General features: G+C 55.2%; 1 protein-coding gene across 1 annotated transcript; it reads right to left on the reverse strand.

Moving 5' to 3' along the window:
* Positions 1–10,457: 10,457 nt before the first annotated feature.
* On the reverse strand, positions 10,458–27,424 carry LOC123359716 (tripartite motif-containing protein 15-like). The gene is made up of 5 exons (XM_045001134.1): positions 27,174–27,424; positions 24,891–25,118; positions 19,371–19,393; positions 12,041–12,156; positions 10,458–10,614 (listed from the first exon to the last, which is right to left on the reverse strand). Exons 2-5 carry the CDS (start codon positions 24,930–24,932, stop codon positions 10,553–10,555), a joined length of 243 nt encoding a protein of 80 aa, XP_044857069.1. The 5' UTR covers positions 24,933–25,118; positions 27,174–27,424; the 3' UTR covers positions 10,458–10,552.
* Positions 27,425–27,835: the final 411 nt, after the last annotated feature.

The raw sequence follows: 27,835 nt of genomic DNA on the forward strand, positions 1-27,835 counted from the left end.
CATCCTTCCCTGCTCTAACCCACCAGACCCCCCTGGTCTTCCAGAGACAGGTTAGAACTCAGGAGTCCTAGGGATGGAGATCAGGGCCAGATTCGGATCTCAGTGACTCTGGTGTAAATCGAGAAGCCAGTGGAATTGCTCCAGTGTAGCTGAAATCAGACCCAACGTTTCATTTTCCACCAGCTCCATTCCCCCAACAAGGCTGAGTCCTCCACACACTCATCTCAGCTGTGCCTCAAAGGGAGATCTCAGACCCCATGACCTGTTTCCTCTCCCACTTTCAGAGCTTGTGAGTTTGTTACCAAGCCTCCATCCACACCCAGTGTCCACCGGCACCTGGGACCGGCACGAGGGACCGATGATGGATCCCTGTGCCTTGATTTCCACCCGCCCGGAGGTGCTGAGCGTGGAGAACATCGCCAAGGTGCGGAATCGGTTGGCGTTCCTGGGTGGCCTTTCTCGCCCCATGGAGGAGTGTCTGGACCACGCGCTGCTGACGTTCATCCGGGAGGCCGGCTGCCTGCAGGAGAACGCCTGGCTGGTGACCCGCTGCGAGGGGCAACAGCTGTGTTTGTCTCAGGCCAGGGCGAGAGCAACATCCAGGTCTCCTACGGCCATGGGGTGCCCTGATTGGCACGGTAAGGGGGTTCGGGGGTTGGAGAAGGGGTAGGGAGTTACGGGGAGGGGGACAGTCAAGGGACAAGGAGCAGGGGGGAGTTGGATGGGGTGGAGGTTCGGGGGGCAGTCAGGGGCAGGGAGAAGGGGGGGTTGGATGGGTCAGGGGGGCAGTCAGGGGCCAGGCAGCGGTTGGATCGGCATGGGAGTCTCAGGGGTGTGTCAGGGGACAGGTAGGGGGTGGGGTCCTGGGGGAAGTTGGGGGGTCTCAGGAGGGGCAATCAGGGGACAGGGAGGAGTGGTGTTTAGATAGGGGTGGGGTCCTGGGGGGAAGTTGGGGGCAGGGGTCCCGGGAGGTGGTGATCAGGGGATGGGGGAGTTGGATGGGTTGGGGTTTCTGTGGGGGGCAGTTGGAGGGAGTGGATGGTGGCAGGGTGGGGCTTCCCCCCCCCCGGAGTGTCCTGTTTTTTTAATGTTAAAAATATTGTATCCCTCCCCATTCACAGCGCGACTCTCCATTCACAGCACGGGCTGCAGCATAAGGTCCTCCCCTTCCTTTCCAGTGGGCCGTGGCCAAGGGAATGCTGGGAAATGTAGTTCTTACCCTGCTCCAGGGCTGGCTCTATAGGCAGGGAGCTAACCAGGGAACTACAGCTCCCAGAGCCACTCAGACCAGCGTGTCTGGCTCTGTGCAGCTCCAGACACGCTGCTGCATACATGCTGCTGTGCTCCCCCGCGGCACCCACAGCCCCCCGCCCCCCCCACACACACACCCAGGACCTGCCTTCCAGGTTTGAACCCCTCACAATTCAGGAGGGCTCAAGCTCAGTTCCGGCAGCTGTTACTTCATTTCTCCCCAATCAAATGCACTGATCCACTGTAACTTGCTGTAGAAAAAGTAGGATAAAATAGAGCAAGAAATGCTTCCCAGGGGTTCTCAGGACTGGAATTGCTATTTTCAACAGCCTTTGTTTCTTTTTCTCTGTACTTTTCCCACTGTGGGGAGTATTTTCTCATGCATATAACCTTGATGACAGCATCTGCTTTCCGCCTATCGTATCTAGTATTGGCTGCATCTAGTGCCAACCGGCCTTGCAGCAGCTGCCAGCAGTCAGCACAGAGCACGGGAGGTTACAAATGTTTAGTGAGGCGAACAGACGCGCTTCACAGAGAGGTACTTGGGTTCACATAGGACCAGAGCCATTCTCTCCGAGTTACCTAGATTTATGCCTAGTGACACCAACACTCCCATCACTTCTTCTCCCCCCTCTGCTCCAGGGCCCCATGGCAGTGGCACCTAATCAGTGGGGCCAGCCTGCATTCCCTCTTCGTCCCATCGCCCCCCCCCCACCATGTTCTACTGCAGGGGGCTCAAAATTCCACCCGCAGCCCGCGAGCCTCCCCAATGTGCCCCGTGGGGCTCCAGCAGTTTCGGGGCCAAGTGGCCGCCCCCGTTGCCCCCCCAGTGCTCTCCCCCGCCCCCGGGGGCCCCAGCTCCATGCGTCTTCTGGCCCCACCCTGAGGCCCCGGTATGAGGCACCCCAAGTGCCCCTGCACCCAGTGGGAAGCTGCAGGGCTGTGCCTGGGGGCAGCAGCACATGGAGGCCCCCCTGCCCCGCCTTGGAGCCCCAGGTAAGCGCTGCCCCCCCAACCCCCTCCCAGAGCCTGCACCCCCACCCCACATACCCCCTCCCATCCCCCAACCCCCTCCCAGAGCCTGCACCCCACCCCCACATACCCCCTCCCACCCCAAACTCCCTCCCAGAGCCTGCACCCCCACCCCCACATACCCTCTCCCACCCCCAAACTCCCTCCCAGAGCCTGCACCCCCCCCCCCCCAAACCCCCTGCCACCCCTAAACTCCCTCCCGAGCCTGCACCCCCACCCCACATACCCCCTCCCACCCCCAAACTCCCTCCGGAGCCTGCACCCCCACCCCCACATACCCCCTCCCACCCCCAAACTCCCTCCCAGAGCCTGCACCCCCACCCCACATACCCCCTCCCACACCCAAACTCCCTCCCAGAGCCTGCACCCCCATCCCCACATACCCCCTCCCAGCCCCCAACCCCCTCCGAGAGCCTGCACCCCAACCCCACATACCCCCTCCCACCCCCAAACACCCTCCCAGAGCCTGCACCCCCACCCCCACATACCCCTCCCACCCCCAAACTCCCACCCAGAGCCTGCACACCCCACCCCACATACCCCCTCCCACCCCCAAACTCCCTCCTCTAGAGCCTGCACCCCCACCCCACATACCCCCTCCCACCCCCAACCTCCCTCCCAGAGCCTGCACCCCCTCCCCCAAATCCCCCGTCCAACCCCCAAACTCCTTCCCATAGCCTGCACCCCCACCCCACATACCCCCTCCCACCCCCAAACTCCCTCCCAGAGCCTGCACCCCCATCCCCACATACCCCCTCCAACCCCCAAACTCCCTCCCAGAGTCTGCACCCCCACCCCCACATACCCCCTCCCACCCCCAAACTCCCTCCCAGAGCCTGCACCCCCACCCCACATACCCCTCCCACCCCCAAACTCCCTCCTAGAGCCTGCACCCCCATCCCCACATAACCCCCTCCCAGCCCCCACCCCCCTCCCCTAGCCGGCACCCCACCCCACATACCCCCTCCCACCCCCAAACTCCCTCCCAGAGCCTGCACCCCCACCCCCACATACCCCCTCCCACCCCCAAACTCCCTCCCAGAGCCTGCACCCCCACCCCCACATACCCCCTCCCACCCCCAAACTCCCTCCCAGAGCCTGCACCCCCACCCCCACATACCCCCTCCCACCCCCAAACCCCTCCCAGAGCCTGCACCCCCACCCCACATACCCCCTCCCACCCCCAAACTCCCTCCCAGAGCCTGCACCCCCACTCCCACATACCCCCTCCCACCCCCAAACTCCCTCCCAGAGCTTGCACCCCCCTCCCCAATTACCCCTCCCACCCCCAAACTCCCTCCCAGAGCCTGCACCCCCACCCCACATACCCCCTCCCACCCCTAAACTCTCCCGGAGCCTGCACCCCCACCCCACATACCCCCTCCCACCCCCAAACTCCCTCCCGGAGCCTGCACCCCCACCCCACATACCCCCTTCACCCCCAAACTCCCTCCCAGAGCCTGCACCCCCACCCCACATACCCCCTCCCACCCCCAAACTCCCTCCCAGAGCCTGAACCCCCATCCCCACATACCCCTCCCAGCCCCCAACCCCCTCCCAGAGCCTGCACCCCCCACTCCCACATACCCCCTCACTCCCCAAACTCCCTCCCAGAACCTGCACCCCCACCCCCACATACCCCCTTCCACCCCCAAACTCCACTCCCAGAGCTTGCACCCCCACCCCACATACCCCCTCCCTCCCCCAAACTCCCTCCTAGAGCCTGCACCCCCACCCCACATACCCCCTCCCACCCCCAAACCCCCTCCTAGAGCCTGCACCCCACCCCACATACCCCCTCCCACCCCAAATACCCTCTCATGCACCCCCACCCCCACATACACCCCAAACTCCCTACCTGAGCCTGCACCCCCACCCCACATACCCCCTCCCACTCCCAAATTCCCTCCTAGAGCTGCACCCCCCCCCCACATACCCCCCTCCCACCCCCAAACTCCCTCCCAGAGCCTGCACCCCACCCCCCATACCCCCTCCCCGCCCCAAACTCCCTCCCCGAGCCTGCACCCCCACCCCACATACCCCCTCCCAACCCCAAACTCCCTCCCAGAGCCTGCACCCCCACCCCCATACCCCCTCCTACCCCAAACTCCCTCCCAGAGCCTGCACCACCAACCCCACATACCCCCTCCCACCCCCAAACACCCTCCCGGAGCCTGCACCTCACCCACATACCCCCTCCCACCCCAACTCCCTCCCAGAGCCTGCACCCCACCCCACATACCCCCCCACCCCCAACCCCCTCCCAGAGCCTGCACCCCACCACCCACATACCCCCTCCCACCCCCAACTCCCTCCCAGAGCCTGCACCCCCACCCCACATACCCCCTCCCACCCCCAAACTCCTCCCAGAGCCTGCACCCCCACCCCATACCCCTCCCACCCCCAAACTCCCTCCTAGAGCCTGCACCCCCACCCCACATACCCCCTCCCACCCCCAAACTCCCTCCCAGAGCCTTCACCCCCACCCCACATACCCCCTCAACCCCAAACTCCCTCCAGAGCCTGCACCCCCACCCCCACATACCCCCTCCCACCCCCAAACTCCCTCCCAGAGCCTGCACCCCCACCCCACATACCCCCTCCCACCCCAAACTCCCTCCTAGAGCCTGCACCCCCAACCCACAAACCCCTCCCACCCCCAAACTCCTCCCAGAGCCTGCACCCCCACCCCCACATACCCCCTCCCACCCCCAAACTCCCTCCCAGAGCCTGCACCCCCACCCCACATACCCCCTCCACCCCCAAACTCCCTCCCAGAGCGTGCACCCCCACCCCACATACCCCTCCCACCCCCAAACTCCCTCCCAGAGCCTGCATCCCCACCCCACATACCCCCTCCCACCCCCACACTCCCTCCCAGAGCTGCACCCCCCACCCCCACATACCCCCTCCCACCCCCAAACCCCCACCAGTTCCTTGACCCCCACCCCCACATACCCCCTCCCACCCCCAAACTCTCCCAGAGCCTGCACCCCCACCCCCATACCCCTCCCACCCCCCAAACTCCCTCCTAGAGCCTGCACCCCCACCCCACATACCCCCTCCCACCCCCAAACTCCCTCCCAGAGCCTGCACCCCCACCCCCACATACCCCCTCCCACCCCCAAACCTCCTTCCCGTTGCTTGACCCCCAACCCCACATACCCCCTCCCACCCCCAAACTCCTCCCAGAGCCTGCACCCCCACCCCCACATACCCCCTCCCACCCCCAAACTCCCTCCCAGAGCCTGCACCCCCACCCCACATACCCCCTCCCAGCCCCACACTACGTCCCAGAGCCTGCACCCCCACCCCACATACCCCCTCCCACCCCCAAACTCCCTCCCAGAGCCTGCACCCCCACCCCACATACCCCCTCCCACCCCCAAACTCCCTCCCAGAGCCTGCACCCCCACCCCACATACCCCCTCCCACCCCCAAACTTCCTCCCAGAGCCTGCACCCCCACCCCACATACCCCCTCCCACCCCCAAACTCCCTCCCAGAGCCTGCACCCCCACCCCACACATACCCCTCCCACCCCCAACTCCCTCCCAGAGCCTGCAACCCCCATCCCCACATACCCCCTCCCACCCCCAAACTCCCTCCCAGAGCCTGCACCCCCATCCCCACATACCCCCTCCCACCCCCAAACTCCCTCCCGGAGCCTGCACCCCCACCCCACATACCCCCTCCCACCCCCAAACTCCCTCCCGGAGCCTGCACCCCCACCCCACATACCCCCTCCCACCCCCAAACTCCCTCCAAGAGCCTGCACCCCCACCCCACATACCCCCTCCCACCCCCAAACTCCCTCCCAGAGCCTGCACCCCCCCCCCCCTTCCCCCTCCCACCCCCAAACTCCCTCCCAGAGCCTGCACCCCCACCCACATACCCCCTCCCACCCCCAAACTCCCTCCCAGAGCCTGCACCCCCACCCCACATACCCCCTCCCACCCCCAAACTCCCTCCCAGAGCCTGCACCCCCACCCCACATACCCCCTCCCACTCCCAAACTCCTTCCCAGAGCCTGCACCCCCACCCCACATACCCCCTCCCACCCCCAAACTCCCTCCTAGAGCCTGCACCCCCATCCCCACATACCCCCTCCCACCCCAAATTCCTCCTAGAGCCTGCACCCCCACCCCACATACCCCTTCCCACCCCCAAACTCCCCTCCAGAGCCTGCACCCCCACCCCACATACCCCCTCCCACCCCCAAACTCCTCCCGAGCCTGCACCCCCACCCCACATACCCCCAACCCCCCCCCAAACTCCCTCCAGAGCCTGCACCCCCACCCCCACATACCCACTCCCACCCCCAAACTCCCTCCCAGAGCCTGCCCCCCCACCCCACATACACCCTCCCACCCCCAAACTCCCTCCCAGAGCCTGCACCCCCACCCCACATCCCCCCGCCCCCCCCCAACCTCCCTCCCAGCGCCTGCACCCCCACCCCAAATACCCCCTCCCACCCCCAAACTCCCTCCCAGAGCCTGCACCCCCCACCCCACATACCCCCTCCCACCCCCAAACTCCCTCCTAGAGCCTGCACCCCCACCCCACATACCCCCTCCCACCCCCAAACTCCCTCCCAGAGCCTGCACCCCCACCACACATACCCCCTCCCACCCCCCAACTCCCTCCCATATCCTGCACCCCCATCCCCACATACCCCCTCCCACCCCCAAACTCCCTCCCAGAGCCTGCACCCCATCCCCACATACCCCCTCCCACCCCCAAACTCCCTCCCAGAGCCTGCACCCCCCCCCCCCCAAAACCCCCCCCACCCCACCGACCCCCTCCCACCCCCAAACTCCATCCCAGAGCCTGCACCCCCACCCCCACATACCCCCTCCCCACCCCAAAATACCTCCCATAGCCTGAACCCCCACCCCACATCCCCCCTCCCACCCCCAAACTCCCTCCCAGAGCCTGCACCCCCACCCCACATACCCCCTCCCACCCCCAAACTCCCTCCCAGAGCCTGCACCCCCACCCACATACCCCCTCCCACCCCCAAACTCCCTCCCAGAGCCTGCAACCGCCCCACCCCCTGGCCCACAGATCAGTGTCGGATCCTCCCTTGTGTCAGGAACCACAGATCTCAGAGGGTTTCAGAGCGGTCGCCTGTTAGTATGTCCCAGGAAAAACATTGCGGAGTCCTTGTGGCACCTTAGAGACCAACACGTTTTATTGGGCAGAAGCTTCCATGGGCTAAAACCCCCTTCATCGGCTGCATGGAGTGGAACATACAGGGGGAAGGTATAAACACACGGCACGTGAACAGAGGGGAGTTGCCGGACCGAGTGGGGGGTCAGTGCTAACGAGCCAATTTCAATTAAGGTGGAAGTGGCCTATAACCGGGTCCTTTCCTTGGCCGCCCCCCTGCTGAGCTCTTTCTCTCTACCAATAAAGCACTGTGAGGCTTTTCTTGCTGCAGCACCCGTGGCTTTTATTTACACACAGTTCCACCACCAGCAATACTATTTACAAACACCCAGGTCTTCCTATCTCCTCTTTTACAGGGAGTCCTCCCTTCAGCCTGGAGACTGCCCCTTCCCTGGCCATTCCCCCCCTTGCACTTGCTGCCATCCAGCCTTTATAGCTCTTCTATTAGCAGGCCCACAGGTGCAGTGAGATCCAGAGGCCAGGCACCAGCCTTTCCCCAGCCCCAATCTAGTTCTCCTGATTGGGGCTGGCTGAGCAGGGGCTAATTAAGTGCCTCTGCACCAGCACCCTGCTACATGGCCTATTCTCAACAGTTGGCGAGACTCAAACGCTGGCCCCGAGGGCGCTTAGGAGCTCGTCAGTCCGAACCCCCCACCCATGTCTTGCTAACGCTGCTGGAAGAGCCGCTGGAGGGGAGCAGAGACTCCAGTCCTGGGCTCTGATTGGGGGAATCCTGGGGGGCCCGACGGGTCCCCAGCCTCTGTGCGCCCCAAGCCAAGGGGCAGGACGTTGCCTGTGCAGCTGGGTCCTCCCTGCCCAGCTCTGCTTCCCCTGCGACACCTGCCCCTGGTCTCCTGGGAACCTCTCCCGCCTGGCACCTGGTTTGCCCTCTGGTCTGCCCCCTCCAGCCCCACCCCCAGCCCCTTCAGCCAGGCCTGCCCCCCTGTTCCCCCCCAGTTGAGGGGTCTCTCCCACAGGGGGGCTCCCTCCTTCCTCAGTGGGAGACCCCCCGAGTTGGTCTCCCAGGAGCATAGAGAGCCAGCCTAGAGCCTCCCACAGACCTCCACAGCCATAGAGCTACGAGTAGAGTGTCACCCCCCTAAAGCCCTGTCTGTGCAAGGGGGGAGGCTGAGTCCCTCCAGGCCATAGAGATAAGGAGGGTGGGGCTAGAGGAGCCGCACACTCCCAACAGCACAGAGGAAGAAGGGGCGGATTCTCTCCCCGGCGAAAGAGGCCGGCGGGAAAGCGGCGATCGGGTCCCCGGTACCAGCATCGAAAAACGCCACCCTGCCCCCGTTCATAAGTCCAGATACACCCGGCTCCTGCAGGGTGCCTGGCTCGGGGACAAGGGGATGCTCTGGCCAGAGGACGTGAGAGCCCAGTACTGATCCTCCCAGCACATCACAGCCCAGATCCCCTGCTCAGGGTTAGGGCTGATCCCTCCTTCCTGCTCACAGACTCTCTGGCCACCCCCACATCACAGACTCCCCCCATCCCCACCTCCACCTCCACCTCCCAGTAGTGTCGGCCCGAGGTGAATCCCTCACAGCCCAGCACAACAGGTCCAACTGTCAAATCTCTCAGGGTTGTTGGGCAGGTCCTGCCGCGTGACTCCCCATCTTACACTTCTCCGATCCGCAGACACGATGAGTCGGGGATGGGCCGTGTCTGGATCCAGAGTCACATTCGCTGCAGAGAGAGAATCAGAGCGTGAGGGGCAGAGCTCAGCCCTGGGGCAGGGTCTGATCGTGTCAGTGACAGAACCTGCCCCAGCTGGGGAGTGAACCAGGCAACCTCCCCCCTCCCGGATTTACCCAGCTCTGCACGGGGAGCAGCGCTGAGATCTCAGCCATGGGCCGGGGGGATTCACACCCTGACAGAGCCAGTTCAGGGACAGAGTGAAATGATCCGCTCGGCTGAGCCAGGCCCCAGACCCAGAGTCTGAGTCTCAGTGATTCCATCCTTGTGCTGGGGGGGAAGACGAGGGGGGTCACAGGGAGCTGGTTTTAAGCCACCTTTGTCCTTCCTTCAGTCTGCCTGGCCCCTCGCTCCAGGGGCCTCAGGGCTGTGAAGCAGAGAGCAGCCAGAGTGTGATGCCTCCTGTCTGTGCCCCCAGCAGAGCCGCCCCTGGGGAGGGCGAATTGGGGCGACCGCGCCGGGCCCCGCGCTTTCGGGGGCCCCGCGGGCTGGTGCGATTGGCTGGCGCAGTCGGTCCCAGAAGAGACGAATCCGTCACTTCCTCCCCACACCCCCCTAGGGCCGGCCCTGGCCCCCAGCCTGGCCCCAGACACTGCTACAATAACGGCTGGGGGCAGAGTTGCTGTGGAGCCTCTGTGCCAACTTCACATGGGCAGGGGGGGAGGAGGGGGCTCCCTGACACCGGGGCTATTTTCTGGGGTCTGTTTCCAGGCACATCAAGGCCCCTTTGCTCTGACAGAGCAGCACGAAAGGACCTGACAGTCAGGCCCTGGAACCTTTCCCCACCTGCCCCCACCTCTCCCCACAGACGTGATCAGAGACCCTGGCAGCACAGGAGGCTCCCAGCAGATCACAGGGCCCAGCAATCAGGACATTTTAAAGGATTCTGTTGTGGGTTTTAGCTCTGTCTCCTGATGTTTGAACTCCCCTGGACCCTCCCCAGGGTTACGCATGTGACAGTCAGTGCTGCCCACTCTCCCACATGTCCTGGAGAAGGGGATTTCGGCTCCTGCTGCAGGAGTTCTCACCCCCCATCTGCCCACTTGTGCATTTGCTAATACTAATAATATGGCCAGGGGATGTGATGTATGCGCATAAAGAGTTCTGAGAACGAGGTGAGATGTTCCTCTCTGACTTTCCAAAAGGCTCATTTTTAAACTCTTAGATCTCTGCGGAGATACACTGCTCGCCCCCTCGCCCGTACCCCGGCCCATCTGGGTAACCCAACCACTAGTTACAAATTCTAAATTCTAAGAGAGAAAAGAATCAACTGTTCTGTTTTTAGGAAAGATCTGGGCAGCCACCAGGAATATGTTGCTCAGCTCCTTTCAAATGCAAAATTGACACAAAACCTGAACTATGGTGCTGCCAATGAGCCCCCATAATTCATAGGAAAGTTTTCACTCCCCCTTTGATAGGAGAAATTTACCTTTGTCCAACCGCTGTCTAGACGACAGTGAGTCTAGAGGAAGAAATGGGTGAAAGACGAAATGTCAGGTTGTCGTGTTTAGGGATATATTTCACATTGTTAAGTTCAAACACAAAAGCAAAATGAAAAGAAAACGAACTTTTTGAAGTTCTAGTGAAGGAGGTTAAGTGCAATTCAGACCAATACAAAACATTACACACATCACTAAAAATAACCCCAAACATTAAAAACTAAGGACATGACCTAAGGTTACATGACAGACCCAGAGATGTTTTACCAGCAATTACACACCTGTGGCTGGCCCATGACAGCTGACTTGGGCTCGCAGGGCTGGGGCACTGGGGCTGTTTCATTGCCGGGTAGATGCTGGGGCTTGGGCAGAGGCCTGGGCTGTGGGACCCTGTGACGGGAGAGGGTCGCAGAGCCAGGCTCCAGCCCGACCCCGAACCTCCTGAGCCGGAGTCAGCGGACACGGGCCAGTCACAGGTGTTTTAATTGCTGTGTAGAGAAACCCTCTGAAACCAACACATCATTCACAGACAGACCAACACACAGACACTGTGTCACTGATTAGCATTCAATCATTAGTACTCAGTAAAACTGGCTCATCGTTCCTGGCAGCCCTGGGGGTCTCATTCTCTCCAGCTCAGGAGGATAAAAGGTGGAGAATCTCTAAAGCAGGGGTGGGGAACCTACCTCTGCGAAGAGCTGCAGGAACTAGGAACGTGGGGGGGTCCCATTTGCTGGCCCCGCACCCAGGACTCTGCCCCAGTCCCCAGCTGTGGTCCAGCCTCAGCCCCCTTACCCCATCCTGCCCCCTCCCCTCCCAGGGCCACGGTCCAGTCTTGGTCCCTGCTCTGGGGAGAGGGGGCACAGCCAGGGGTAGGGGGTGCCAAGTAAAATGTTTGGGGACCACTGGCTTTCAGCACCCCCACTGTAAAAATTCTTCCAGCGCCACTGCCTCTGCAATCCCTGCGCGGCTGGAGCCACGCACGCCAGCTCGGCCTGCTGCGGGGGGAGCCCCGAGCCTCCACACCCCCTCTTGGTCCCCCTGCGGGTGAGTGGTTAGCGACTGATTTTTAATGTGGGTCAATGGCCCATGATAGAAAAAAGATTCCCCAGCCCTGCTCTAAAGCAAGAGAGGGACTGTGGTGACACCGGAGGCCTGGCAGACAAACAATCCAAACAAACATACTCCAGAAACAGTGAATTCAGCAGGAAGCTCAAGCGCAGGTTAATGTTCACAGCTGCTAGGAAAGGAAACCCCCAGGGGGTCCGAATGCAGGCCCCTAACCCAGTGTGTGCGTGCTGTACTGAGAGCTGGGTAGGGAATTCATAGCTTCCAAATGATTAGCTGACTATCTCCATCCACAATCATTGTCCCCAAGAAGATTTCCCCAGCTCTATCAGTTATCAGTGTAACATAGGTGAGAAAATCCCCCAGGTGACTGGTTATTACCTGTGAATTCCTTCATTCTGGTCTCCAGAGATGCATTTCTTTGAGAAGATTCCCAGTTTCTCCATTTCAGTTCAGAAGAAAAGGCCACTGGGTTCTGAAACTTCTCCCTCTCGCATCTGAAGAACAACCCAGTGTTACTCGGTGTGGAGTTCGTTCATATTTGTGTTTTACTAACATGTATTTTATTCTAGTGAATGGCTGTAGCTCAGCAGACCCTGGAGGTTAAATTCTCTGTTGCCCAGGAACAGGTCCAATCCCAGCTGTGACACTACAAGCTTCCCCTTCATTCTGGTGAGACCGATATTGGAAAACTGCATCCAGTTCTGGTGTCTCCATTTTAAAATGGACGTTGAAAAAGTGGAGACAGCACAGAGAAGACCCACAAATCTGATGTGAGGGCTGGTGAAAATGCCTTGTCCTGAGAGAACCCTGGCACTTGAGTGTGGGGTACAAATACCGATGTGACGCAGCAGGGAGTGTGGAGTATAGACCTGGGAATGTTGCAGGGGAGTTTTACTAGGACTGTTTGCATTGGGGATGGGGAGACTTTCCTTGAGGGAAGATACCTGGGCGCGTAACATGAGAGCCTAGGAGGTGGGTTGGGCCAGGTGACACCTTCTGCCCGGGAAACGGGCCAAAGGCTGGAGGAGGAGCTGGGGGGAGGCTGGGGGGAGACGGCGGGAGCGGGGTTCAGTTTAGAGCAGGCTGAGGAAACGGAGGGAGCCCCAGGACTGGGGTCTAAGCTCCCAGCCCCACAGAAGGACTTGACTGAGGGGTCCTGGTTGTACCTACAAGCTCTGTTTGGGGCCGTGTTCCTGTCGCCCAATAAACCTTCTGTTTTACTGGCTGGGTGAGAGTCATGGGGAATCACAGGAAGTGGGGGGTTCAGGGCCCTGACTCCCCCTCACTCCGTGACAACTGTCATGGGCAGAACAGACTTGGCACTAAAGGGCTCCTCAGGTTAGCAAACAAAGGCAGAACAAGGACCAATGGCTGGAAGCTGAAGCCAGAGAAATGCCCATGGGAATCAGACAGACATTGTTAGCAGTGCGGGTGCATTAACCATTGGCAGAAACTGCCCAGGGAAGTGGTGGATTCTCTATCTCCTGACAGGGCACCAGAATAGGGGGGCCGTGGCCCCATCACTTTTAAAGGTGGGCGAGCTCTGCTCTCTGCCTTGGTACCTGCCTGAAAGGTGTGTGATGCGGGAGGGGGCGGAGAGGAGTGAGCAGGGGGCAGGGTCTCAGGGAAGAGGCAGAGCAGGGGTGGGGCCGAGGTTTGGGCACCACTGCCCCCCCACTTTTAAGCAGCCTCAGGTGTTACTGTCTGTTGATGTCGGTAAATCAGGACTGACTGGCTTTCTGGAAGGTGCTTTAGTCAATACACGTCAGGATTTAGTCAAATAGAAATTACTGGGCTGAACACAGGAATAACTGGGTGAAGTTTAAGGACCTGACACACATCAGCACCGACTCTGTGGGGGCTCCGGGGCTGGAGCACCCGTGGAACAAAAATAGTGGGTGCTCAGCACCCAGCAGAAGCCCCACAGATCAGCTTCCACCGCTCCCCCCCCCCAGCTTTACACTAGTTGCCTTTCAGCTGCACTGAACGTCCCCTCGTTCTTGTATTGTGAGTGGAGCAAAGAGTCCTGTGGCACCTGATAGACTAACAGACGTATTGGAGCATGAGCTTTCGTGGGTGAATCCCCACTTCGTCCTGCTCCAATACGTCTGTTAGTCTACAAGGTGCCAGAGGACTCTCTGCTGCTTTTACAGATCCAGACTAACACGGCTCCCCCGCTGATATTGTGAGGGTGGGAAGCAGGATCCCCTGACGTATCCCGTACCCCACTGAAGGGAGATAATTAGGGACAATCCTTGGGGTGATGTAGATGCCCATCGTACCAGGACCTGGAGTGAGACCCACTGTCCCATTTCAAAGATAATTTATGTTCTTATCTAGCTCTTTGGATACATACAATGGTCAGTCCACTAGCTCCGGGGTTCTCAGCTTACAAAGGTCAGTGTGTGTCCACCCTGCACTGGGGGACGGCAAACGACTGAATGAACCGGCACTGCCCAGGGAGCCGGGAGCAGTGGGAGTTGGTGCAGTTCTGGGGGGCAGGGCTGGAGCTGGGGGGAACTGGCTGGCACCTTCTATTGCTGGCTCGTCAATGGCTGGGGGATGAGCCATGTAACACGGCCAGGCGGGTCCCTGCCCACAGGTGTCTGTGTCAGCGCAGGGCCTGTCAGGCTTGTAGCTTGACATCAGCATCACGGGGCGAGAGGCAGCCCAGGTTGGGGATCTGGAGGGCTCAGCAGTGCCACAGTCCAGGCTGCACCCTGGGAACCCGTCGCACTGATGTAAATCTCCCTTGTGGCAAATTAAACCGATTCCTCCTTGTTCTGCCTCAGGGGACGTGAAGAACAACTGGTCACCGCTCGCTGCAGAATAGCCTCAGGCAGATCTGAAGACTGTTATCAGGCCCTGCCTCAGTCTTCTCTTCTCTAGACTGAACACACCCATTTATTTCTACCTTCCTCACGGCTCGTCCAGTCTAAACCTCGGATCACTTCTGTTGCTCTGCTCTGAACTCTCCCCAATTTGTCCACATCCTTCTCACAGTGCGGTGCCCAGAACTGGACACAGGATTCCAGCTGAGGCCTCCCCGTGGCAAGAAGGGGGGAACAACGTCCTCTGTGTCTTACACTGACACTCCTGTTAGTACACCTGTGCTGGGTGTTCACCCCACATCAGCCCCCGGAAAGGGTGAAGGAAGCAGAGAACGAGGAGATTGGGGAGACAGGCCACACATGGGGGGTTCAGGCCAGAGCAGTAACCCCTGGTTGGACGATGAAGCTCAGCTGAGCAGGTGGGGGCTGGGCTAGTGCAAAGCCAGGAAGGTGGCAGCAAAAATGGCTGCAGGGAGGAGTCTGCAGCCCCCCTGTGCACTCGAAAGGGCAGGAGGGACCCAGGCAGAGAACAGCCTGCTGGGAGCCGGGCCCTGGGGGAGGGAGTGTTAGACTCACAGGGCCAGAGGGGGCTGCCAGGGTCACCTGGTCTAACCCCCGTCAGAGAGCGGGGGGAGACGAAGGCCTGTGGGAGGGGAGCGGGGAGCAGCCCAGGGAGGGAGCAGACGTTGCCTGCATGTGGCAGGGTCCCTGGGCTGGAGCCTAGAGCAGTGGGGGGCTCGAGTTCCCCACCCAGCCCCGGCTGGAGCGGCATTGCCTGGGCAGTGGGGCCAGCGAGACTCTGCACCCCAGAAGGGGAAACCATTCAGTGACCTGGCTGGGGGCTGAGTCACGCAGAGGAAGCTGCAGCTCCTGGGGGGAGAGATGAGGCTGCAGAGTGAGAGAGAGACAATGGGGGAGACGCCAGGGGAGGGGTTGGCCCCGGAAGAGCTAATCCCCACAGCAGCCAGGAGGGGGCAGCACCTGCCGTGAATACAGCAACCTGGGACAACATCCCACAGTGAAAAAACTCATTCTCCATCCCCAGTCCCCTGAAGTCTCCATCATAGGCGGCAGGTTTGTATAATTTTTGGTGGGGCCCAAAATGGTGGTGCCCCCCGCTCCCGCCCTGTAAGCCGATATAAAATGAAGCTATAACGCGTCAGCGCCACAAAATTACAAGGGTCAATTAAAAGTGGAAAGTCAGAAGCAGCACTTGCCTACTTCAATATACAGTATTATATTTTGTTGTACCTGTTGTGATGAAGTGGGAATGTTCTTAATATTTTCTCTGAATACTGTGTGGGTGCCTCAGTTTCCCCTGCAAGATGCCAACTGAAGGTGTTGGGGACAAAGAGATCAGGTGGCCTCCTTGTCCGGAAGAGATACAGAGGCCAGAGGAGGGAGTGTCAGTTTGGAGCTGGCTGGGGAAATGGGGAGAGACTCAGAACTTGGTTCTGGGCTCCCCACCCCGCAAGATGGACCTGACCGAGGGGTTCTGTTTTCTGTACCAACAAGCTCTGTTTAAACTGTGTTCCCATCATCTAATAAACCTTCTGTTTTACAGTCTGGCTGAGAGTCACATCTGACTGCCGAGTTGGGGTGCAGGGACCTCTGGCTGCCCCAGGACCCTGCCTGGGCGGACTCACTGCGGAAAGTGCATGGTGTGGAAGGGCATGCTGAATGCTCTGAGGTCAGACCCAGGAAGGTGTAAGCTTCTTGCCCTGGAGACAGTCTGCTCAGAGAGGAGGCTCCCCCAGAGTCCTGACTGGCTTTGAAGGAGTGGTTCCAGAGCATCCCAGCATCTCCTTCCACCCCATGCACTTCTCAGAAGTCCACACAGGCACTAACACTCCCTCCTCTGGCCTTTGTCAAGAAGGCTAACATCATTTTGGGCTGTATAAGTAGGGGCATTGCCAGCAGATCGAGGGACATGATCATTCTCCTCTATTCAACATTGCTGAGGCCTCATCTAGAGTACTACGTGCAGTTTTGGGCCCCACATTGCAAGAAGGATGTGGAAAAATTGGAAAATCCAGTGGAGGGCAACAAAAATGATTAGGGGGCTGGAGCACATGACTTCTGAGGAGAGGCTGAGGGAACTGGGATGGTTTAGTCTGCAGAAGAGAAGAATAAGGGAGGATTTGATAGCTGCTTTCAACTACCTGATAGGGGGTTACAAAGAGGATGGATCTAGACTGTTCTCAGTGGTAGCAGAGGACAGAACAAGGAGTAATGATCTCAAGTTGCAGTGGGGGAGGTTTAGGTTGGATATTAAGAGAAACTTTTTCACTAGGAGGGTGGTGAAACACTGGAATGGGTTACCTAGGGAGGTGGTGGAATCTCCTTCCTTAGAGGTTTTTAAGGCCCGGCTTGACAAAGCCCTGGCTGGGATGATTTAGTTGGGAATTGGTCCTGCTTTGAGCATGAGGTTGGACCTTATGACCTCCTGAGGCCCCTTCCAACCCTGATATTCTATGATACTCTAAACTGACCACCAAATTTAAGTTGCGTGTTTTTCCGGTCAGGTGAGGACTCTGGGGCAGGGCTGGGGATAAGGAACTTGGGGTGCAGACAGGCTGCCCCAGGGCTAGGGCCAAAGAGGATTCCCCTCCACCCTCCCTGGCAGCAGCAAGCTCCAGGGGAGGGACCCCTCCTCTCCCCCGCAGTTCACTGCACATGCTCCTAGGGTCCCTCTCAGGTCCAGAAGGCCCACTCGGCTCCCCTATGGTGGGTACCGAGGTGGGAGGTTGCCATCACGTATGGCCTCCCCTGCTGCCACCCCTCACGATAGCCTCACTGGGGATGGGGCTGCCCCTTGCCCAGCATTGTGCAGGAGTGGGGACTGCAGGGTGGTAGCTGGGAAGGGGCACAGTATCACAAAATTCACCTAAGCCCCAGCTGCACAGGTCTAGGAAGCTCCCCTCCCCAGTGGTGTAGCCAGGTTCTAACATCAGGGGGAGCAAACACGTAAAAAAAGATGCCAGCCAACATATAGAACTACCTGATTAGTAATTGGATATGTTGGCTGCCCTGACCCCATCACCCCTGAAGCACAAGGTAGGGGTAGGCACCACCATGTTGTGCAACAAACACTTGACAAAATTACTGGACTTAGTGACGGACAATGCAGGCAGGTGGGTATTATGTCATTCAATCATTCAACCCATAAAATTGCACACATTTTGCCTCAGTGAAATTAAATATCCAGAGAATTACTGGGCCTGTGATGATGATGATGATGACCAGGGCTTGCTCACCTGTGGCTCCCCCTCCCTGTGCTGTGGAGGCACAGCCAGGCAGGTCTGCATCTGCAGGCAGGCACCCTGCCTCAGGTGCAGCTCCCATGGGCCCTGCTAGCTACTAGACTGGGAGCCTCCCGGCCAATGGAATGGGCTGGGCTGGGGGGCGGAAGGCAAAGGGGGAGATTGTAGGGAGCTTTGGAGGAGGGGAGGGGAGTGGGCTGGCACAAAGGGGAGGGCTCTTTGGAGAGGAGTGACAGGGGCACAGGGGTCATTGGGAGTCTCTCGAGGGAGCAGAGGGTTGTGTGGGTCTCTGTGGGGCAGGGGGCTGTGATGGGCGGAGCCAGCTGCAACCTGGGTCTGCTCTGCGGGGGGTGTTGCTATAGTCCCTCAGGAAGCCCCCCCCCATCCTGTGTATTTTATACCAGCCCCGCGGTGCCCATTGCTGCTCCTTTCCCCACCCACGACTCCATCTGTCTGTCCCCACATCTCCCCCGGCTGTGTCCGTCTGTCTGTCCCACAACCCCCTGGCTGTGTCCTTGTGTCAGTCTGTCCCACAACCCCCGGCTGTGTGTGTCTGGCTGCCCCCACCACCCCCGGCTGTGTGTGTCTGTCCCCCTTCCCCCCCGCTGTGTGTGTCTGTCCCACAACCCCCTGGCTGTGTCCTTGTGTCTGTCTGTCCCACAACCCCCGGCTGTGTCTGTCTGTCTGTCTGCCCCCCACTGTGTGTGTCTGTCCCACAACCCCCAACCCCCTGGCTGTGTCTGTTTCTCCCCACCAACCCCCCCCAGCCCTCCGGCTGTGTCTGTCTGTCTGCTCCCCGCTGTGTGTGTCTGTCCCACAACCCCCAAGCTGTGTGTGTTTGTCCCCACCAACCCCCCCTCCCCAGTTGTGTGTGTGTGTCTGGCTGCCCCCACAGCTCACAGGCTGTGTCTGTCTGTCTGTCTGTCTGTCCATCCCCCCCGTGTGTGTCTGTCCCACAACCCCCTGGCTGTGTGTGTTTGTCCCCACCAACCCCCCCTCCCCGGCTGTGTGTGTCTGGCTGCCCACAGCTCACCGTCTGTGTCTGTCTGCTGCTCACAATGCCCAGGGCTCAGCCGCTGCCTGTGGCTCGCTCCCCCTCCCTGCTGTGGAGGCGTGGCCAGGCAGCTCCGGCACCGCCCCCGGCAGCTCCCATTGGCTGGGGTTCCCGGCCAATGGGCTGGGAGTCCAGTCGCTCCTGAGGCCCCTCCCGGGAGCTGCCGCTGCTGCTGCGGTGAGTGAGAGCGCCGGGTGTTGCAAAGCGGGGACCCCCAGCACAGGGCCTGGGGCCCAAACATTGGTGGGGCTGAGCCCAGCTCCTGGATTATTGGTGGGGCCTGGGCCCCATGGGCCCATATAACTCGCCGCCCCTGGTCTCCGTTCCACCAGCCACACTACAAGTAACACCCCTGTCTGTAGGTCAATCACTCTTTTCTCAGGCTGCTCTATTCTGGAGTCTGGTCACAATGACAACAGCCCCGAGATTAGATGTAACGGAGGGAGATTGGGAACCAGCCCCACACTCTGCACTGCTGGGCCGTGGGGAGCCAGGTCTCATGTCCAAAATCCCTTCCCTGCCCTGGGAAGTGAAAGGGAGAGTGAGAAGGAGCCACCTACCTGCTCAAGGTGCCTTTGATGTCCTAGAGGGGAGAGAGAAAAGGAAATTCAATCCCAGCTCTCACACTAAGGATCCCTCCTGCTCTGGAGGGGACTCGCTTTGTCTTCACAGTTTGAGGTTCAAAGACAAATTGTTTGTGTTAATAAATAACAAATAAAAACATTCCACGTGTTGCCTTTGCTCGGAGCTGGGCCCAGGAAGTTTGTATAAGGAGGCACACAGGCTCTTCGAGTAGTGACATTTGCATAACCACCCGGCACATGGAATCAAAGGCTCAGTCTTGCGATGTGCTGAACAAGGATCCTCCTAACACTCACAGGTGTGGGGAAGATCCCCTCCTGCAGACTCCAGGGGGCCAGAGGGAGGGATGCCCCCATGCTGTGCTGCCCCCCGTGCTGTAAACTCTCTCCCCACTCGCCCACAAACACTCTGAGGGCCTGTCCTGTGGGCTTCTTGACATCCACAGGAAGGTGGGGCTGGGTGAGAGCAGTGGGTGTGTGTTGCAGCGCAGGCGTGCGTGGACAGAGCTCGACCATCAATATGATTGAAAGCAAAGTCATTTTATTTCTCCCCAGCATACATCTTTATACACTTAAAGCAAGCAATCAAGCAATTGCTAATTGGTTAATAAAATACACACAGGCAGCAGCTGTAACTTCATTGGGTAACATCATCCTAGACAGCTTTTAAATTTATTATCCTGTTATTGCCTCCCAGCAGATAAGAACGAGCCTCATCCTTGAGACTTGCATGTCAGTTTCCCACACTCTTATGCAAAACAATCCGACACTTCCCCCCTTTTCTCATAATAAAAAAAAAGGAAGGCACAGCAAAACATTTTCAACTTATAGCATCACATTACTACAATCTATTACACAGCAAAACTAAAAGCAAATCTAAACACCAGCTGCCTAACTAAACCGTAACAATATCTTCCGCAGTGCCCTACTTTTACCTAAACATCCCTCCTCCAGGTAACGCAAGTGGCCCAAGGGGCCAGGAGGGTTCTGCCAATGTGCAAACACCCACAAAGCAGGTTTCCAATAAGGGCTTCCACTGCAGCAACATGGGGCAGCAAGCAGAAGGCCATTGTATTTATGGCACTCTGCGCCAAAATCAGCCAAGGCCGGACCCACTTCGCCGGAATCCACCTGGCTTACTGTCTTCCCATTTCCCATGCACCGTATCTGATCCAGTTAGGCCACCTGGCCTTTGCCTCGCTCTGGCAGTTCCCTACTTTCTCATAACAACATTATCTCATCCCTCTGTTCTCGTAATCACGCAGCTGTAATTTTCCACCAAGGCAGCATAGGGAAATTCTCCCCTCTATTCCAAAAACACATAAAAAAGTAACAATAACCAATTAAACAAAACAAAACTAAAAGCCAAATAATACTTCCTCAATCTATAAGGCTTATCCATAACCATGCAATTCATAAATAATTACATGGTACATTAAATGCTATACAGCTAACACCAATTTTCTTTAATATCTAAAAAACAAAAACAAAACTACCCCTACTGGGCAATTAATCATTACTTAAAATATACCAAAACCCTATATAGCTAGCAGGCAAAACAAAAAAATTACTTCATCAGGTAAATCATTTACATTAATACAATTGCTTCCTAGCTTACTCCTAAAATTCAAAGCTAATCACAGCTTAAAATTTCTTACTATTAGCTTCTAATTTTAAACACTAAAAAAAAAACAACAGCACCACTTATATGCCCTTAGCCTAATACAATTACAATTACATAGCACAATATACAATCTTCAACTAATGCAACAAAATATTCATGGCCAAACAATTGCAAACTAATTTCTTGCCTAAATTTATTTACAAACATTTCAAAACACCAAAAACTTTTCTCTAAGCATTTTTACAAAATTCAACCTTTATTCCCTCTGGCAACCATAGAGTTAAACTTTTAGTCTCGCTACGCCCTCAAGAGTTTTTCAGCCAGCTTTCCAAGCCTTATCTGTTGCCTGTCCGCTTGGGCCCGATCCTGTTTTCCTTTCCAAATACGCTGTCTATTATAATATAGGCCACATCTAATATCAAGCAGTCTACAACGGCCAATAATCAGCACATAACACAAAATTAACAAAAAGTCTAAATAGACTAACAAAGGCACTTTACATAAAAATTCTTAGGGTCACATAAATTCAAAGCCATTCTCCCAAATTACCTAAATTTATGCCTAAATAACACACAACTCCCCCCTTGAGAATACTCAACAAACCCTTTGGCTGAGTTTTCTCAAACTTGAAAAACAAAAAACAATTAAACTCTAAAAAGCTGGGGCAATTAATTCCACAATCATCCTCCCCATGAACCCGGCAGGGTTCGGTATGTAAAAGCCCTCACCCCCCAACTCAACCGGTTTACATGCTGGGGAGGGGCACTGCAAATATTTACACTTTTACTTAAACAGTGTCTAAATATATTTTTACAACTCCAGATCAAATGGTACTCCTAATATATCTGTAAGGGCAGTGGGCTATCCTGGTGCTCAAAATCACTCCGAATGGCCATCAGCTGGCCATTCAAAAATTCAAACATACTAGCTCCCACGGCAATGCTTTCTCAGCCTCAATAAAAGAAGGACATATCATTTACAATCCAATTAGGGTGGGCTATACATACTGAAGGATTTATCCAAAACACAGGGCGCAGCCTGTAGAATAAACCCCGAAATTCAATTAATACCACAGTTCCAAACATAAGTCCCACAAATTTCGTCCTGCCAGTGTGTAATTCTTTGTTTCTTCACCAGGGTCAGTTCTCAATATCTTTTTAATCAGGAATTTCTGGACTTTGGCAACATCAACAACATAAGTGTTTTTCCTTGTTTTCCACCACCGGCATGGTTCAGCTTCTACGGGGGAAATTTACCAGGACATCATCCCGTAGTAATTTTGCTTCTTTCAAAAAACAACAAAAAAAAATTCCAAATAACACAATGGGGGCTGCCAAGGGACACCTTGTCCCTTTTTCATGCTGTCCAAAAACACAATAGGACTAAAAAATTACATAGGCCAATCATCAGTAAAAAAATTCTTCTGATGTGGAGGGGTCTTTCTGCAGTAAAAATCATGGGTCCAAGCAGTCAGTCTTTTTTGTAGCGTTTCTTTACCCATAAGAAAAGAAATCTAACACATTCCGGTAATACCAGGCCGAGTTTTGCAGCTCTCATTAACTTTTTTGGGCCCAGTCACGCTCTCTTTAGTCTGGGCTGTTCGCCAAGTCTTATCTTTAGCTTGCTTAGTTAACTCATGCTGTTCCTTTTCCTTCCCTGCTTGGCTTCTTTTAATCTGTGAATCCTATGTCAGGACACCCAGCTATTGCTGCTCATACCGGAGAAGCATAATGGTTTTCCCGGCACTGTCCCAGGCTCAAACCAGCCAGTGTAGGACGCCTTCTCCAGGCTCCTGCCAGAACAACTTGCTTGCTTGTAGGTCCAAACGACCTCCGGGGCCACGGCACGAGCCTCTACCTGCGCCGTGCACTCCAACGTCTTCCCGTCCAGGGCTCGCTTCCAGTGGAGCACCTCCTCGTCCTGTGCCCGAAGGCCGGTCAGGAGGAGCCTCCACAACTCCCCCTCTCTTCTTAATAAGTGAATCAGTGCAGCAGGGAAGATCTTTTCCCTTTGTCGGTTCATAATGTGCAAATAAAACTTCTATGTTATCTTTTCTTCAGCTGATACAGCGGTACTCATATCTGAGCTTGGGTGCGCCTCTCTTTTCGGACGCTCGCCCCTGAGCTCAGGCGCGCGTCTCTGTTGGACGCCCGGGGGCTTCTCCGGCACTCTCCCCTGCGGCTCCCAGCCGTTCGCCTCTGGGCTCAGGCTCCCGACACTATCAGCACTCGATACGAATCACGTCGGAATCCGGGGGCTTCTCAAGCACTCCCCGCCGCGGCTCCCAGCCGCCCGCCTCTGGGCTCAGGCTCCTGGCCGTTCGCCTCTGGGCTCAACTCCCGACACTATCATCACTCGATACGAGTCACGTCGGATAAGCACTCCCCGCCTCTGGGCTCAGGCTCCTGGCCGTTCGCCTCTGGGCTCAGGGCTTCTCCGCCTGGGTCAGGCCACCGACACTTTCATTCGATACGAATCACGTCGGGGTCACCATTTGTTGCAGCGCAGGCGTGCATGGACAGAGCTCGACCATCAATATGATTGAAAGCAAAGTCATTTTATTTCTCCCCAGCATACATCTTTATACACTTAAAGCAAGCAATCAAGCAATTGCTAATTGGTTAATAAAATACACACAGGCAGCAGCTGTAACTTCATTGGGTAACATCATCCTAGACAGCTTTTTAATTTATTATCCTGTTATTGCCTCCCAGCAGATAAGAACGAGCCTCATCCTTGAGACTTGCATGTCAGTTTCCCACACTCTTATGCAAAACAATCCGACAGGTGTGGGGTGCAGAGTAACACAGGGCCAATCACCATCCTACACCCCAGGTTCAATGCAGGACATCTGAGGAGTGAAGATGCTGCCCACAGCAGATACTGGTCGCAACAGAGAATCTGACCCTAGATATCAGCTAGAGACGTCCAAGATGGTACGTTTTATTTCTCACCTGTTTTTTTCTTTTTTTGCTAGTTAGAGCCTTTTTTTGAAAAATAAAGTTATTAGAAGGCTTTTGGAATTCTAACGACTACTTACACGTTCAGGCTACCATAAGTAACGAACAGCTTCCCTGTCTAACTTCAGTTCTGGCAGAGAAAATCACCACAGCCTCAGACCCCATGTATCAGTTTTAAGGCCAATATTTTCCCTTTTTGTGACATGTAGGAAAAGTGGCAAAATCAGGCTTTAAATGGAATCTTAGGCTCAATCTTAGCTATTTCCATAATTAAAGACTGGTTCCATCTTTAATCTTTTGGCGTTAGCGTTTGGAACACAGAAAATGCCAGACTGGCTCAGACCGGACGTCCAGCTAATCACTATTCAGTCTCCAAAGGTGGACAGTGCCAGATGCTTCAGAGGAAGGTGTAAGAATCTGCCCCCACATTCTCATCCTTCTCTCTAAGCAACTGGCTGAAGCAATGAAGCATGAGGTTTAATATCACTCTGGATATTGTGTTATCCACAGAAATATCCTCTCACTTTTTGAGTTTTGCTAAATGCTTGGTCTCAACAACATCCAGTGGCAATGAGTTCCTAGGGTTGTGTCTGGGACCAGAGATATTGGCTAGTGTCATTCGGTTGCACAGTCCAAGCAGTGGCTGGCCAAAAGTGCTCCCTCACATAGCTGGGAGCAGTTTACATGCCAGCGGCTGTGCGTGAACAGCCCTGGAGTGGGGGTTCTCACAGTGGAGCAGGGCAAGGCTCGCTCCCAGATTCGAGGACTGGAGTGCCCTGCACTGGAGGACTAGCAGATCACTGGTCCAGATAACACCAGGGGAACGTCATACACTCCTACACTGCAAAAAAGTGAAGGGTCAGGAGACTTTCTTGCCCTGAGAAAGGTTCTGGGGTGTTTCTAACACCATCTCACCTGCAGGAATTCACTTGCTGGCAGCTGGCACTTCTGCTCCATCTCACTGATCAGGGAACTGAAAGAGGATAGTTCCTCAGATAGTTTGGCAACATACTCATCCCTCCTCTTTTCAATTTCCTTATTCTCTTCCAGCTGGGCCAGCAGGAGTCGCTCTTGTTCCTCCAAAAACTGGTGCAGTTGCTGAAATTCAGCCACAATCTTTTGCCTCCCAGTTTCGAGCTGTTTCTGAAATGAAGAGAGAGAAAGAGAAATCATGGGTCAAGGACAGGACCATGGAGTGAGTTATGGGACATTTTATAGCCTTGTGTATGCACATGGGAGCATGTCATTGCAACCCCGTAGAATTTAACTTCTGACATTTTATGGAAAACAAACTCTGTGTTCAGTAGACAGATGATTTTCCAATGGATTTTGAAGAACCCTAACTGGTGTTTAGAATATGAATCTATCTTGTATTATTAGAATATTCTGTTATCAGTGGTCTCTAGAAAACCAGATCCTTCAAATAACAGGAAGGACAGCAGGTGTGGGATCCAGAACGGGACAGGCAAGGATTACTTCTGGGGAGCAAACAGTAGAACCCAAACTCGGAAGCGCTAGACTTGAACTGGGGAAGAGATTCTCCCCACAAAATACACCTAGACGAATAGGGCCGTATTTCTAAAACTGGCTTCAAGATTAGAGCCCCAACAATTGCTCTGACAAGTTTTGAATGCACAGTTTAGGATACAAACATTTGGTCATATCATAAATCTCCAATTTTAACCCACACAGGGATTCTGAGCACAAACTGGGTGGCTGGCAAGACACCTGTTTGCATGTTCAGATCTGAGTTTGCAGGGCACTTAGAAATGTGCATGTGAACTGGACAGAAGCCCACCAAGTCATGCTCTTTCTGGAGCTCTCTAGCGCCTGGTACCCCAGGAGCAAGAAACTTACATCATCTTTAGAACCCAAATCTTCTTCACGGCAACGTCCAGCAGCGATATCGCTAGGGCCTGTTCCAAAGCTCACCACAATCAACAGGAGTCTCTCCAATGACTTCAGTGGGGTTTGGTCAGGTGTTAAATGACCAGCCTTCTCCGGGGCAGCAGATTTCTATAGCGGCTGCCCGCACTATTCTGTTGTGGTTATTGTTCGAGGGTTTCCCTTAGCCCTCCCCTGGTTCTTGTCACGCAGCCAGAAAACAGGAGACCAAAAGTCTAAAGTGCAGGAAATGCGACGTTTATCCTGCGCCCCCCTCTTCCCCGGCCCCGATGCCGCAGAGCGTTTATCCCGTGTCCCCCTTCCAGGCTCCCACTGTGTCTTTGTCCTTCACACACATTAGTGAGGATGTCAGATTATCACAAGTCAAACCAAAAATTCTCTCTCAGGTTCACAAACAGACTCATATGCCAACAGTTCTGTCTGTTGAAAGTAAAGCCAAAAAATGGGGGAGGAATTTGCAAAAAATTTTGAAATTTTGAAGTTGTTTCCATTTTTCAGTGTTCAAAATGGGACTTGTAATTTGTTTGAAAAATATCATGAAATAACTTGAAAAAAATTCACATTTCTGTTTCCCCTTTTTTCTAAAATGTAATAAAATAAACGTCCATTTCCACCACCACCCCATTTGTTCCTTTTATTCCACTCTGTCTGGAACTCTTCAAAAGTTCCCCCATTTTAGAAAAATTGTCAAAAAGAAAAAGGAAAAACTAGGAGAAAAAACCTGGAAATTATTCATGTGATTGTATCAGTGGCAAAAAGGAGTAAATGGGGAAACAAAGGAATAAAAAAAACATTTACAATTTTGAAAAAAATGTTCAGTTTTTTACAACCAAAATGAAAACTTCAATTTGAAATGAAAATAAACATTTTGTTCATTCTGAAATTTCCTGTCAAAAAACTGATTTTTATTTATTTATTTATTTGCAAAAGACAGTTTCCCAGGGGGAAAAAAAGTGTTTTCTACTAAATCCCATTTTGCCACACGACATTTTTTTGATTGAAAAATTTCAACCAGCTCTAGCTGAAAGACTAAGGGAGAAACTACTGTTAGCTAAACAAATTACATTCACATTATCAATGGAAATATTTGGATTATTAAAACTCTTTCCTTAATGCTCCATTTTCCTGTTTATACTCGATTAAAGCAGAACAGTTTTTCTTTACAATGAGAATAAATAAGCAATAATCTTTCATGGAAGGGAAGATGTTGCTCATTGTTCTTCTTCCGTTAGACTAAGCAGAGTATCAATAACGTCCCAGTGCACGTTGCCTCTGAGTAAGAACGGCACCTACCAGTAGTTCCTGGCTTGTATTTTCCCCACTCGATTTATACGACAGAATCTCGTCTCTCTCTTTTTTCAAACTCTCCAAATGTCTCTGAATTTGTTCCTAACAAAAGAAAAACAGGTTTAGTTTTGGTTGGCTTTGGAGGGTTTTTCCCCCCATTTTATTTATATTTTCAAGAATCTCAAATACATAATAAAATGGGTGAGTGCTCTAACCACATGACTGTACAGACCTTCTCACGCTCACGGTCTCTCTCTCTCCCACAAATGACTCTAGGGCCTGGTCTACACGAGGAGGTTATGTCGAATTTAGCAGCATTAGATCGAATTAAACCATGCACCCGTCCACACAACGAAGCTATTTAGTTCGACATACAGGTCTCTTTAGTTCGATTTCTGTACTCCTCTCCGACGAGGAGAGTAGCGCTAAATTTGACGTGGCCATGTCGAATTAGGGTAGGTGTGGATGGAATTCGATGCCAATAGCTCCGGGAGCTATCCCACAGTGCACCACTCTGTTGACGCTCTGGACAGCAGTCCGAGCTCGGATGCTCTGACCAGCCACACAGGAAAAGCCCTGGGAAAATTTGAATTCCTTTTCCTGTCTGGCCAGTTTGAATCTCATTTCCTGTTTGGACATCATGGCGAGCTCAGCAGCACTGGCAGCGA

This window comes from Mauremys mutica, unplaced genomic scaffold (assembly GCF_020497125.1).
Source record: "Mauremys mutica isolate MM-2020 ecotype Southern unplaced genomic scaffold, ASM2049712v1 Super-Scaffold_100167, whole genome shotgun sequence".
NCBI lineage: Eukaryota > Metazoa > Chordata > Testudines > Geoemydidae > Mauremys > Mauremys mutica.

What these genes read in the sequence shown, in the direction of transcription:
- LOC123359716 (XM_045001134.1), bottom strand. Translation starts at nt 24,932, where the DNA reads ATGGAGCAGAAGTGCCAGCTGCCAGCAAGTGAATTCCTGCAG. An exon ending in ATCAAAGGCACCTTGAGCAG is followed by an intron (nt 12,157 to 19,370) that starts GTAGGTGGCTCC and finishes GTTGTTCTTCAG; the next exon opens with ATGCGAGAGGGAGAAGTTTC. An exon ending in CAGAATGAAGGAATTCACAG is followed by an intron (nt 10,615 to 12,040) that starts GTAATAACCAGT and finishes TTCTTCCTCTAG; the next exon opens with ACTCACTGTCGTCTAGACAG.